Below are 15,013 nucleotides of genomic sequence, written 5' to 3' on the forward strand. Positions count from 1 at the left end.
GTAATTCTCCTGCCTCAGCCTCCCAAAGTGCTGGGATTACAGTTGTGAGCCATCGCACCTGACCTCCATGGCTTATTTTTAACTATTTTGCCATTTCTAATTTTACTGCATTGTAGTTAAAGATCATGGGCTAGCTGAACAATAGTTATTTTGTCTAAGGACAGGAAAGACGTGTGGCTGTCTGTACAGAGCACTGCAGAATCATGGACTATCAGATCATCGCTACCTCCTCTGGCTGATGAACTCCAGGCTCAAAGACGGTATCCTCTAAGGTTTCCTGGACTCCCTCTCCTGCTTTAGTTGCTCTCTTTACTTCACAGCCTGCTGGTGCTGTCCAGCAGTTTGCCACTAGGCTGTGCTGTTCCAGGGCAAGGGCCTGGCCTTGACCTTCCCAGGGGCTCCCCAATCCCTGAGAGGGCGTGGGCCCTCCAAAGGTCAACTGAGCACAGGATCGGTGTGGGAAGAATGCGCACAGGCCAATGTGTTCATGTGCATTTGATTATGGTTCAGGGAACTTTGTTGTCATTTGTTAAAAACCAAATGTACAAGGTAGGTTTGGAAACCAAAGACAAAGCCTGATGGGGAGCCGTGGCTCACACCTGTAATCCCAGCACTTTGGGAGGCCAAGGCCGGCCAATTGCTTGAGCTCAGGGGTTTGAAACCAGCCAGGGTGACCTGGCGAAACCATGTCTTTACAAAATATACAAAAATTAACTGGGTGTGCTGTTGCACACCCAGCTACTCAGGAGGCTGAAGTGGGAGGATCACTTGAGCCTGGGAAGTCGAGGCTGCAGTGAGCCTACATCGCACCTCTGCAGTCTAGCCTGGGCGACAGAGTGAGACCCTGTCTCAAAACAAACAAACAAACAAACAAACAAAGCAATGCAAGGCCTTCAAAGAGAAAGGAAGTAACACAAGTCCTTAGAAAATCCTGGCAACTCCAGAACTCTAATGGTGGTTTTCCCTTTCATCTCAAATTTGCAGCCATGATTTTTCTCCTCGTACCAGAGCAAACTCTATTTGAGTGACAAGAAAATTTCTAAAACTAGTTGATTTTTCTAAAAGCCAATTCACAGACCAATATTCTGAATTAGGACAGATCCTTCACAAGTTTCCACAATCTACTCTGATTCACTGGAAATAAATTACCTTGAGCACACGTGCCCTTCTACCTGGGAACTACTGTATCTGTTAGAATCCACCAGCACTGCCGGCAAAGCCTAGGGAGCTCCGGCAAAGCCCACTTCCCGTCTCTCTAATCGCTGCTCAAAACCCCACTGAAAAAGTCAGGCTGGCCCTATGCTTAAGCCTGGACATGACTAGATCTACTGTGATGTCTTCCAGGTTAGAGTCAAGTGGTCAGGCTGGGCACAGTGGCTCACCCCTCTAATCCCAGCACTTTGGGAGGCTGAGACAGGCAGATAGCTTGAGCTCAGGTGTTCAAGACCAACCTGGGAAACAAGGCAAAACTTCATCTCTACAAAAAGTACAAACATTAGCCATGGTGGCATGCATCTGTAGTCCCAGCTACTCGGAAGGCTGAGGTGGAAGGATCTCTTGAGCCTAGGAGGTCGAGGCTGCAGTGAGCTGTGAGAGTGCCACTACACTCCAGGCTGGACAACAGAGCAAGACCCTGTCTCAAAAAAAGAAAAACAAATAGTCAAGTGGTCACAAGAGAAGCTTGCTAAAATGGCATGATTGTAATTATCCATTGCCAAACTAAAACCAGCTAATTGTCATTAATATTCCTGGGTTGTGATAGTGAAACAGCTGGGATTAAGCAGGGAGTGAATAAGGTACGTAATAATAATAACCCCTCCCTTAAGTCTGTATATAGCAGGCAGGTGTGAGAAAAGAAAGCCCTACTTTGGGAGGACTATTTATCATCCATTTCTCACTTTAATCCAGAAAGTATTTTCAAATTCTGAGTCCTTGCTTAGTCATCAAGCGCACGAATGTCGACGAAGTCAATCTCTCTAAACCCCGGCTTCCTCTTTTATAAAATGGAGACAGTTCCATCTATTTCCCAAGTTTATAGGGAGACTGAGAGAGATCACAGATAGAGATATCAGCGATAGAGAAGATTCCTTCAGTAACCACCGTGCTTGTCAAATGAGGGCCTCTGATTCTCTTGTTGTAATGATGAGGAAGTTTTCCATCCTAGCCCCTTGACACTAGTCCCTTGAATGAAAATAATCTATGAACTTTCTAGCCAGCATCATATTAACACCAAATGAAATAATGAATGGATAAGGGTGTTGGGGCATATAAAACAGTATAATGACATCACCACCTCCCTCCTTTCATATCCACACACCCCTTTCTACCTGGATAATTCAAACCTGTCCTATACAACTCAATGCTATCTCCCCCAGGAAGTCTTCCTGGAGTGCCCAGCCTCAGCTTTCAGGACTGTCTGGGTTCCCAGAGCCTCTCACACGACACTGTGATTGCATGTTTGCTCATCTGCCGCCTCCTCTGGTCTGGAGGCTAAAGGGCAAAGTCTGCGTTTTTCCTGTTGGCATCCTGTGGTGGGGTGTGGTTTCTGGCACAGGGTGGGCATGCAGTAAGTGCTTGTTGACAGATACTGATGACTTTGAAGGTATTGTTGAGAGCAGAAGGCTCTAAGGCTGGGCGTGGTGGCTAATGCCTGTAATCCTAGCACTTTGGGAAGCTGAGGCAGGCAGATTGTTTCAGCCCAGGAGTTCGAGACTAGCCCTTGCAACATGGCAAAACTTCATCTCTACTAAAAATACAAAAAAATTTAGCTGGGCATGGTGGCATGTGCCTGTACTCCCAGCTAACCAGGAGTCTGAGGCAGGAGGATTGCTTGAACCTGAGATGTGGAGGCTGCAGTGAGCCGAGATTGCATCACTGCACACCAGCCTGGGTGACAGAGTGAGCCCCTCTCTCAAAAAAAAAAAACAAAACAAAACAAGAGGAGAGGGCTCTATCTCATGAAGTATGGCTTTCGCAGAGTCTTCCCCCATCTCTTGTTTGTTTGTTTGTTTTTAGAGACAAGGGTCTTGTTCTGCTGCCCAGGCTGTAATGCAATGCCCTGATCGTAGTTCACCATAACCCCCAATTCCTGGGCTCAAGCGATCCCCCTACCTCAGCTTCCCGAGTAGCTGGGACTATAGGTGCTCACCGCTGTGCCTGGCTAATTTTTTATTATTTTTGTGGAGATGGGGTCTCGCTGTGTTGCCCAAGCCAGTCTTGAACTTGTGGGTCAAAAGGTCCTCCCACCTCGGCCTCCCAAAGTGCTGGGAGGAGCCAAGAGATGGCAGGTGCTTTCAAGGCACTGAAGGAGACAGGCTCGCAGACGGAAAAGGCGAGAACTCTTGCTTCTTTCCCCACCTACTTTTTTCCTGTGGCACCAGGAACACATTGTAGAGACTGAGTCAGAATTAGTTCTCAGCTGACTGTGCGCTTCCCTCCCTGCTCTGGAATATCTGGCTCTTCCCTGGGCTGATTTCTCCTCCACAGAGGCCCCCAGTCATTCTTACTGGCTTCCTGTGGTAACACACATCTTGGCGATCTCCCAGCATCCTCCAAGACAGTGGTTCTCAAACCTCACTACACACTGGGATCACTGGTGCGCATTCCAAGAGACTTCTCTGCAGCCCTGCTCCAAGAATTCTGATTTGATCAATGTGTCGTGGGGCCCGTGTCCCATAGGCCACAGCTGGGACCACTTTAGAGGAGGCTAACATATCACTTAGAAATCAAACCAAATGGCCTTCAGAATGCCTCTAGCCTGTAACGTATTTAAGCACGTTCCCTGCTCCCCAGACACGTAGATTTTAGAAACTGATGCTGAAATGGCTTTTAGAGGTCATCTGACCCAACCTCTTCACTCAAGGATTGGGAAACTGGGGCCCAGAGAGGGTATGTGACCTGGCAGGACCAGGACTTGAACCCAGGTCTCCTAACCCTGGGTTAGGAGGTGAGTGCTTCCTTCATTAACCCACGTTGCCTTTTGGGATAGTGCAGAGCTTTAGGGGATTAGGTAGGGGAGATTCTTAACATTGCTTTCAAATGAACTACTAAAGCTCAGAATAAATCTCCATTAACCACTGCAGAAGCCCATGGCTCCAGAAAGCACAGTCGTGCACGTTGGCCAAAGCTGTTCATGGCTGTTGTTCAGACACTTATAAACAGAAAAATACTGGAATTGGTGGAATTAGGAAGATATCAATCAGGGCTGGTGTTGAGCCCCAGCTCTACCATTTACAAGTTGATTGACCTGCGACAATTTACTTCTGTGAGCTTCAGTTATCTCATCTGGACAACTGAGTAGATGGTGGCACCGTGAGGATGACACAGCCCAAGACAAAACGTGGGCGTCATCCTGGATCCCTCTAACTCCCCACCCCTCAGAACCATCAGTCACCACGTCCTGATGGTTTCTAACTCCTAAATCTATGTCTTCAGTGCATCCATTTCTCTCTGTTTCTCTTGACATTGTCCTGGCTTAGCTGCTATTCTCACTGCTGTGAATCACTGCCGTTCCCAGCTCATCTCCCTCCTCTAGTCCTGCCCACTCCAGCCTGCCCTCCACACCAAAACCAAAGTTTCCCTTAGAATTGGGACATCAGAAATTTTTTGCAATCTACCCATCTGACAAAGGGCTAATATCCAGAAGCTACGAAGAACTTAAACAAATTTACAAGAAAAAATCAAACAACCCCATCAAAAAGTGGGCAAAGGATATGAACAGACACTTTTCAAAAGAAGACATTTATGCAGCCAACAGACACATGAAAAAATGCTCATCATAACTAGCCATTAGAGAAATGCAAATCAAAACCACAATGAGATACCATTTCACACCAGTTAGAATGGCGATCATTAAAAAGTCAGGAAACGACGGGTGCTGGAGAGGATGTGGAGAAGTAGGAACACTTTTACACTGTTGGTGGACTGTAAAATAGTTCAGCCATTGTGGAAGACAGTGTGGTGATTCCTCAAGGATCTAGAAATAGAAATACCATTTGACCCAGCCATCCCATTAGTTGGTATATACCCAAAGGATTATAAATCATGCTGCTACAAAGACACATGCACATGTATGCTTATTGTGGCACTATTCATGATAGCAAAGACTTGGAACCAACCCAAATGTCCATCAATGATAGAATAGATTAAGAAAATATGGCACATATATACCATGGAATACTATGCAGCCATAAAAAAGGATGAGTTCATGTCCTTTGTAGGGACATGGATGAAGCTGGAAACCATCATTCTGAGCAAACTATCACAAGGACAGAAAACCAAACACCACATGTTCTCACTCATAGGTGGGAACTGAACGATGAGAACACTTGGACACAGGGTGGGGAACACCACACACTGGGGCCTGTCATGGGGTGGGGGGAGGGAGGAGGGATAGCATTAGGAGATATACCTAAAGTAAATGACGAGTTAATGGGTGCAGCACACCAACATGGCACATGTATACATATGTAACAAACCTTCACTTTGCCCACGTGTACCCTAGAACTTAAAGTATAATAAAAAAAATTGAGGTATATGCTTAAAATGTAATATAATACATTTTATTATTCATAAGTGAATCCTCATTAAAGTTGACTTTAAAATAAACGGCATGCACATTCAAATGTGAAAAAAAGAATTGGGACATCTGGCTGGGTGTGGTGGTTCACACCTGTAATCTGAGCATTTTGGGAGACTGAGGCCTAAGATCACTTGAGGCCAGGAGTTTGAGACCAGACAGGGCAACATATGGAGACCCATCTCTATGAAAATAAAAAATAAAAAATTAGCCAGGCATGGTGATGCATGCCTGTAGTCCTACCTACTCAGGAGGCTGAGGACAGAGGATCAATGGAGCCCAGGAGGTTGAGGCTGTAGTGAGCCATGACCACACCCTGCACTCCAGACTGCAGCAGAGAGACCCTGTCTTTAAAAAATAAAAATAAAAATAAAAAAGGCCAGGTGTGGTGGCTCACGCCTGTAACCTCAGCACTTTGGGAGGCCAAGGTGGGTGGATCACCTGAGGTCAGGAGTTCGAGTCTGGCCAACATGGTGAAACCCCGTCTCTACTAAAAATATAAAAATTATCCAGGCATGGTGGCAGGCCATTGTAATCCCAGCTACTCGGGAGGCTGAGGCAGGAGAATTGCTTGAACCCAGGAGGCAGAGGTTGCAATGAGCCAAGATCGTGCTGTTGCACTCCAGCCTGGGTGACAAGAGTGAAACTCTTGTCTCAAAAAATAATAATGATAATAATCATAAAGAAAAATAAAAACAAAAAAGAATAAGGACATCTCATCCTGTCATCCCATCACTTAAAACCTTCCAATGCCCTCCACCTTGAATCTCCGTCTTAGGTGAAATGCAAACGTCTGACCAGGTGCTCTGGAGTCTTGAACCTGCCTACCCCTCTGGTCTCATTTCTCATCTTCCCTACCCACCCACCTCTATCCTCACATCCCATTCTCTGCTCACTCCAAGGCCTGAAAGCTTCTTCAGGAAGCCCTCCCTGACTTTTCCCAGCCTGAGGCAGGACCCACTGCAGTTCTCCCAAAGCATTCTGAGCTTCTATTATAACCACAGAAGGCATGATAACTGCCTGCTTACCTGACTCTCCTCCATAAAAGCACCACAGGGCAGGGACCACCTTGATCTTGAACCTGATCTTCATTGTGCCCCCAAGGTCAAGTACTGTGCCAGGCAAAATGGTTCGCACTTCCTTAAAAAGAAAAAAAAACAGACCAAACCTGTAAAATGATGTGATATTGATTTAATAAGATAATTACACAGAGGAAATGAGGAAGCACATACACAAACCCTGCACGGTGTCTGACATGCGTAAGTGATCAATAATCTGCTATGCCTCATCCCCGTTTCCCTTGCAGTTCCTAGATTCTATGATCTGGGTTCTAGTTCAAGTTTTGCTTCTAACCAGTTATTTGGTTTTTCTGGTTCTGTATTTCCTTTCCATTAATTTGACAATATGGGCCAGGCACACAGTGGCTCATGCCTGTAATCCCAGCACTCTGGGAGGCTGAGACAGGAGGACTGCTTTAGCTCGGGAGTTTGAGACCAGCCTGAGCAACATAGTGAGACCCCATCTCTATTAAAAATATATATACACAAAAAACTTGACAATATGGTCCTAATGAGCTAAAAATTATATATATTTAGGAGTCTGTATGCCTTTTCCCCTTTCTCCTTCCCTGTTAACCTCCTCTCCCTCTAAGGATCAGGAATCAGGATGGACATAGCCCTTCCATAGCACTTCCCTTGCTGTGGGATAATTAAGGAATCAGAGAGACCAAGGGGTTGAGGAGGAATTATTTAATTACTTAGGTGCATCGACCCAGTCAGATTAACATCCAAAGGACTGAGCCCCAAACAAAGAGTCAAGCTACCTTTTAAGCATTTCATGGGGCGAGGAGAGATCTGTGCAGGGAGAAGTGTATTACAGAAGTGAGAAATAAGACAGTTATTCAATTCAGACATGCATTATATTATTTTTTACTTTCCAAGGAACAACATGTTTTATGACTTGAGATTATCTGTCCAGTGACCTTGCAGCTGCACAGCTAGAGAAACAGGGTCTTCACAATGCCTGGGGAAGGGAGAGCTAAGGCTCACTAGCCACAGAGAGAAAAACAGGCAGTTAATTTTAAAGGACTGCAGCCCTTTCTCTTCCTCAGGGGGAAATGGGTTTTCTTACATACAACTGAGTTTTTTGCTTACACAGTCTTTAATTTCTTTTAATTCCTGTTCACCCCAGGCCTTCTCAGTCCTTCATGGGGACCACTGAACAGGTTGCTGAAATGATTTTTTTTTTTTTTTTTGAGATGGAGTCTCACTCTGTCACCCAGGCTGTAGTGCAGTGGCGCAATCTCGGCTCACTGCAACCTCCGCCTCCCAGGTTTAAGCGATTCTCCTGCCTCACCCTCCCGAGTAGCTGGGATTACAGGCACCTGCCACCATGCTCAGCTAATTTTTTGTATTTTTAGTACAGATGGGGTTTCACCGTGTTAGCCAAGATGGTCTCAAACTCCTGACCTCGTGATCTGCCCACCTGGGCCTCCCAAAGTGCTGGGATTACAGGCATGAGCCACGGTGCCCGGCCAGAGAAGGTTTTATTTTATTCATATTTCCAAGTCCAAAGAAATTCTTCCTGAGGTCGGGACTGCTCCCTTAAAGGGCATATAATGTACAACTCCTGGATCTTGGTGTATGAAAGCCCTGGGGACTTCAAGTACCTCTGTGTTTTCCAAGGCTGAGCCCTGCCCAAGTGGTGACAGGACACGTTTTGCCCACACCCTGTGCCTTGCCACTCTGCAGTCACCTCGCGTGCAGGGAGGGTGAGTGGTGGAGGAGAGGGCAGGACAGGACAGATCGACTGCAGGGAAGCTGAGGAAAGATGCGTGCACACGCCCTTGCTGGTACTGTCATGCTGCTGTGGCTGCCAGCTAGGGGCCTGGGCCCCCCGGGCAAGAAGCAGGAAGGAAGAAGGAGACAGGAGACCTTAGCCTTCCCATGCCATGGCATTCTTCCTCTTTCAGTTCCTCTTCCTTCCTCCACCCTAGCTTAACTTAAGAGTTCCAAGACTGCCCCAGAGTAGTTCTTGAGTCTACACTGGAACCACGAAGTGACACAGAAGCAGGAAAGGGGTTAGCCACCAACTCTGGGTGTGGAAGGGAGAGCAGCCGTCACATCCTTGGGCATCCTACCAAGAAAGTGCATTCCAGGGTCTCTTTATCCACAAAGACTCTGGGGCCCGTGATCCCATTGTCGAATGTGTACTACTGTGAAACAAAGACATTTGTAAATTCAGTATGAATATGCCTGTCAGTTGCTTCAGGAAACACAGAGTTCCTCAGGCCCTTTCTCCTTAGCAGCAACACAATTCAATTTGGTCTTTTACTGAGTAACTCATTTATACAAGCCTTCCTCTCCATCCCCAACAAAAAGAAACAAGCCAAGCCTGTCTTCCCAGGAGTTTACCACATATCTCAGGAGACGAGACATGTGTACAAATAGTCTAAGAGAGAATGAGGTAAATGCTACAACCCAATCCAGGACAGAAGTAATAGGAAAAGACTGACTCTGGCTGGAAAGATCAGAAAGGTTTCATGAAGGAGAAGATTGGCTCTGGCTGGAAAGATCAGAAAGGTTTCATGAAGGAGACCTCAGCTGAGATGGACCCTGAAGGAAGAGCAGAATTTTGATAGTCAACGTTTTCTCACTGGCTCTATTGATGGAGGCTGCGTTAGCTTGACTTAGAGAAAACCTGTCTGGGTTCCAGTAAAGTGTGTTTTTAGTCTCTGCTGCAGTTTTTGGATACCCTGGTAAAAGGATCTGATAAGGCTGGGTGGCCTTATCTCTCCAGGCCTTGGTTTCCTCTACTTGGTGTGTGAGATCGAACTCGGCTGTATGCCTGGCTCCTCCTTCTCTATTTTGTTCTCATTAGTGGTAGAAACAGAATCCAAAGCTAAAGACACAGGATGTGCCCTGCAAAAGAATGTATTATTAGGGTATTCACAGTTCTCCAAGGCTCCTTCTAGGACGTTAATCCTAGATGTGATTTCATCATCTCCTACATCTCCAATACGTTTTTCTGAAAAAAGAAAGAAATAATAAAGAAGCTGTAGACTGGGTGCTGCAGCTCACGCCTGTAATCCCAGCACAAAAAAACAGGCACAACAACACAAAAAGTATTGTTCATAGCAATACTTTTCATAATAACCAAAGACTGGAAACAATCCACATTTCCATCAACATAAGAATGGATTAAAACATTATTGTTTATTTACAGAACTAGAATACCACACAACAATGAGTAAATTTAATGGATATTTAAAATGAAAAAAGAGGCCAGGTGCAGTGGCTCATGCCTGTAATCCCAGCCCTTTGGGAGACCAAGGCAGGCAGATCACCTGAGGTCAGGAGTTCAAGACCAGCCTGGCCAACATGGTGAAACCCCGTCTCTACTAAAACTATAAAAATTAGCCAGGCGTGGTGGCGGGCACCTCTAATCCCAGCTACTTGGGAGGCTGAGGCAGGAGAATCGCTTGAACCTGGGAGGAGGAGGAGGCTGCAGTGAGCCGAGATTGTGCCACTGCACTCTAGCCTGGGTGACAAAGTGAGACTCGTCTGCAAATAAAATAAAATAAAATAAAATTAGAAAAAGAGGCTGGGTGCTGTGGCTCACACCTGTAATCCCAGCACTTTGGGAGGCTGAGGTGGGTGGATCACGAGATCAGGAGTTCAAGACCAACCTGGTCAACATAGTGAAACCCCGTCTTTACTAAAAATACAAAAATTTAGCCGGGTGTGGTGGCAGGCACCTCTAATCCCAGCTACTCGCGAGGCTGAGGCAGGAGAATCGGTTGAACCCGGGAGGCAGAGATTGCAGTGACCCAAGATGGTGCCATTGCACTCCAGCCTGGGTGACAGAGTAAGCCTCTGTCTAAAAAAAAAGAGAATGAACAAAGTTGCACAACATCATGGATGAATTTCACATAGATCATAATGAAAAAAGAAGCCAAACAAAAAAGAGAAGATGCTACATGATTTCATTCATATGAAGTTCAAGAACAGGTAAAACAAATTATGGTGTTTGAAGTCACGATAGCGGTTACCCTTGTGAAATGATCCCCACAGGGTTGACAACAATTACCTGCCAGGCACTGGCCAGAAATATACTTATAATTAAGCATTAGTCAGGCTACGCTTTGGCCCACTTTCTTCTTGCTAAAGCTCACGTACTGCTAGATACTGACCATTTGCATCTTTATTGTTCCTATCAATAGGAATTCTGACATTAGCATCATAAGACTGTTTAAGAATCATTTCCCCATGTCATCCTTATTGTTCCTATAGATAAGATCTCTGACATTAGAATCATATGGCTTTTGTTTGAGGATCACTTAAGATGCTTTTCAGACCCTGAATTCCAGCAACCTGTTTGAAGACCCCTACATAGGAATGGAGTCAGCATGAGACTACAGCTTCTTCATCTCCCTGCCCCATGGCTTGACCCTGCACTCCTCAATCAATCAGCAGTCTCCAAACTTTGGCCCACTCCCAAACCGTTAAAAATCATAAGTACTCGAGGAGAGGAAGTTGAGGTTTCCTCCCATCTCCTCATTTGGTGACCCTATGGTTAAACCTCTTTCTCTGCTGCAACCCAGTGTCTCTCGGTGTAGATTGACTTGCTGTGTGCATTGGGCAATGAACCTGTTACAATTACACTTGGGGAGATGAACCAATGACTGGAAGGGACACAAGGAAGGACACTAGGGATCTTAGAGTTTTTTTTTTTTTATCTAGTTGATAGTTAACTAATATGTTCACTTTGTGTAAATTTATTGAGCCATATACTAATGATTGTGCACTTTTCTGGATGTATGTTATACTTCAATAAAATCTACATTTAAAAAAAGCAAGTCAGAACCTGTTTTGGCTCCATAGCTACATTTCAAATAATAGGAAAACAATTTATGGCAAGAGAGAGAGAAGGGTGTTCCTGTTCTCTCATTCTCTCTGTTGAGATATAAATCATATTATTGATTGCACTGTAAATTACAAATGATAAAATTCACCAATTTCAAGTGCAGAATTCAATGAGTTTTAAGAAACATGTAGTAGGCTGGATGCAGTGGATAATACCTGTAATCCCAGCATTTTGGGAAGCCAAGGTAGGCAGATCATTGAGGCCAGGAGTTTGAGATCAGCACGGCCAACATGGCAAAACCCCATCTCTACTAAAAATACACACACGCACAAAACTTAGCCAGGCATGGTGGCGCATGCCTGTAGTCCCAGCTACTCAGGAGGCTGAGGCACGAGAATTGCTTGAACTCGGGAGGTGGAGGTTGCAGTGAGCCGAGATCAGGCCACTGCACTCCAGCCTGGGTGACAGAACAAGACTCTCTCAAAATATATGTATATATAGTAATGTAGTAGTATACCCCCCACTCCAGTGATGATAAACAGTATTTCCATTACTCTAAAGAGTTCCCTTGTTCTTTATAGCCAATCCTCTCCCCACCCTGTGGCCACCACTGATCTGCTTTAGAAATTTCACAATAGTTTTGTCTTCTCTAGAATTCCATATAAATGGAGTCATGGAATCTTGTCTTTAAAATTATTTTATTTAAACATTTCAATGTACGGTAGGTCACAACTAGGTTGAACTGAATGTGTCACAAGGCATTTGTCCCCCAACACCACTCTACCCACCTTGGCAAAACACACAGGCTCTTTACTGAATGTCCTATTTTAAAAGCAAAATTGGCTAGTGGGAAGCTGCGTATCCTAATGCCAAAGAAAGATTGTATAAGAGACGCAGTATATCCTGTGCAGTCCCAGAAGACAGAGTAAAGACCTGGGGGCTGTAGCACAGAAGGCCATCTGCAGCTTAGTGGAAGCGAGGTTATTCCAAACGCTGGAGTTTATCAACCCCTAGAATGTGCTGCAACCGCAGTCAGTCAGTTCCCTGTCCACAGTGGACAAACAGAAAGGTGAGCTGTCTAACTACCAATGTCTAACTATCAAGGTGTCAGAGAAGGGACCCAGGCAGGACACTCAACTCAGTGGCTTCTGATGTCTATTCCAAATCTAATATCACATTGTAGTTAATTGAGCTCTAAAGCAAATCACATTTTTTTAAAAATTTGAGGCAGAGTCTTGCTGTGTTGCATAGGCGGGAGTGCAGTGGCACAATCTTGGCTCACTGCAACCTCTGCCTCCTGGGCTCAAGCGATTCTCCCCTCTCAGCCTTCTGGGTAGCTAGAATTACAGGCATCTGCCACCACACCTGGTTAATTTTTGTATTTTTAATAGAGATGGGGTTTTACCATGTTAGCCAGGCTGGTCTTGAACTCCTGACCTCAAGTGATCCACCCACCTCAGCCTCCCAAAATACTGAGATTACCCGTGTGAACCACTGCACCCAGCTGCAAATCACAAATATTTTTTATATCAAGTAGAATAAAGCAAAACACTACATTGGTCAAAGCATACACTTTGCAGCAACACTAGAACATCCCACTACCAGAAAAGGATATAACTCGAGATGAGAGACGCTATGAAAGGGCAACAAAAACACATGAAACCCAACGAGAATGACTAGAAGATAATGAGCCTATTTTTTTTCCTCATCAATTTTATAAACGGCTTCCAGGCTGTGAAATTAAATAAGACATAGAAGAGATGTTTTTTTCTTAATTTTTAAAAATATCATCCACAGACTCAGCAGGTGAAAGAGATGTTTTTTGAGGCAACTTCTCAGTGTTCACTAGACTCTAACCTCCTCTCTCCAATTAACACAATGGGTCTGGCGAAGCCCATCCATTTCAATAAAATTCAGTGAACATTAGCTGGACCTTGAAGGTGCTCAGCTAGGCATTGCACAGAGTAGGGCATAAATGAGCTATAGTACCTGCCTTTGAAGTAAAATAAGAATGTGCACAACCTCAGCCCAAAGCCAGGCTAGATAGCTGTCATGGAGAAAAGGCACAAACTCTCACAAAGGTAGAAGGGAGAGCATGATGGCCAGAGAACTTAAGGCTTGAAAGAGAATGAGCTGCTGGACCCTAAAGAACAGTCTGGGTTGGGTGCAGTGGTTCAAGTCTGTAATTCTAGCACTTAGGGAGGCCAAGGCAGGAGGATCACTTGAGCCCAGGAGTTTGAGACCAGCCGGGGCAACATAGTGAGACCCTGTCTTTACAAAAATAAAAAAAATTAGTGTCCCTTGTGGTGGTGTGTGCCTGTAGTCCCAGCTGCTTGGGAGCCTGAGGTGGGAGGATTGCTTAAGCCCAGGAGTTCAAGGCAACAGTGAGCTATCATTGCACCACAGGACTCCAGCCTGGGAAACAGAGCAAGACCCTATCTCTAAGCAAAAAGAACAGGCTGATTGTCCACAATGAGATGCAACAGCATGGCTTACTTTGGAGAATTTTCTAAAAGCCAGATCATTTGTCTTTTTTTAAAACAGTCTGTTTTAAGAATAAATGTACTTAACTGGAGATTACCAGGAAATGTTGGCTTTCACCCATTTTCTTCAAGGGACACTCAGAATTTACTGAAAATAGCACAAGAACAAAATGAGGCCGGGTGCAGTGGCTCACACCTGTAATCTCAACACTTTGGGAGGCTGGGGCATGTGAATCACCTGAGGTCAGGAGTTTGAGACCAGCCTGGACAACATGGCAAAACCTCGTCTCTATTAAAAATATAAAAATTAGCTGGGCATGGTGGTGGACATCTGCAATCCCCAGCTACTCGGGAGGTTGAGGCAGGAGAATTGCTTGAACTCAGGAGGCAGAGGCTGCATTGAGCTGAGATTGTACCACTGCACTCCAGCCTGGGCAACAAAGTGAGACTCTGTCTCACAAAAATAAAAAATAAAATAAAAATAAAAAATAAAAATAAAAGAACAAATGAGCTGGGATTCCAAATAAATGGGTTCTGTTTCTAAGACTATGAAACTTTAGTTAGCTGGGCCTTGATTTTATCATCTGAAAAATAAGACAGATGGTACTACATCAGTGATTTTCACTTGTGCTTCACGGAACCTCAAGAGTATAGGGAAGCAGGGTATGACCCCAGACCCACTAGGCTCACAGTGGCTCAATTTCTGAGTCTTAATTGGGCTTCTCAGTAAGGCTTCATTTTGAATAAAGAATTTTGCTACTTTAAAAAGTTAAAATAGGCTGGGTTTAGTGGCTTATGCCTATAATCCCAACACTTTGGGAGGCTAAGGCGGGGGGATTGCATGAACCCAGGAGTTTGAAACCAGTCTGGGCAGCATAGCCAGATCCCATCTCTGAAAAAAAAAAGAAAAGAAAGAAAGAGAGAGAGAGAGAGAAAGAGAGAGAGAGAGAGAAAGAGAAAAAGAAAGAAAGAAGAGAAAAAAGAAAGAGAAGAAAGAAAGAAAGAAAGGAAAAGAAAGAGAGAAAGAAAGAAACAAAGAAAGAAACAAAGAAAGAAAGAGAAAGAAAGAAAAAAGTTAAAACATAGG

General features: G+C 44.8%; 1 protein-coding gene across 2 annotated transcripts in view; it reads right to left on the minus strand.

The window, feature by feature from the left end:
* The window catches only part of TGM3 (transglutaminase 3), a 136,947-nt gene that overhangs the window by 78,520 nt on the left and 43,414 nt on the right, over positions 1 to 15,013 (minus strand). For both annotated transcript variants that reach the window (XM_074003234.1, XM_015457854.4), the window contains one exon: positions 6,607 to 6,718. In XM_074003234.1, coding sequence (XP_073859335.1) covers positions 6,607 to 6,718 — 112 coding nt within the window. The remainder of the gene's footprint in view (positions 1 to 6,606; positions 6,719 to 15,013) is intronic.

Source organism: Macaca fascicularis, chromosome 10 (genome assembly GCF_037993035.2).
Source record: "Macaca fascicularis isolate 582-1 chromosome 10, T2T-MFA8v1.1".
NCBI classification, from domain to species: domain Eukaryota; kingdom Metazoa; phylum Chordata; class Mammalia; order Primates; family Cercopithecidae; genus Macaca; species Macaca fascicularis.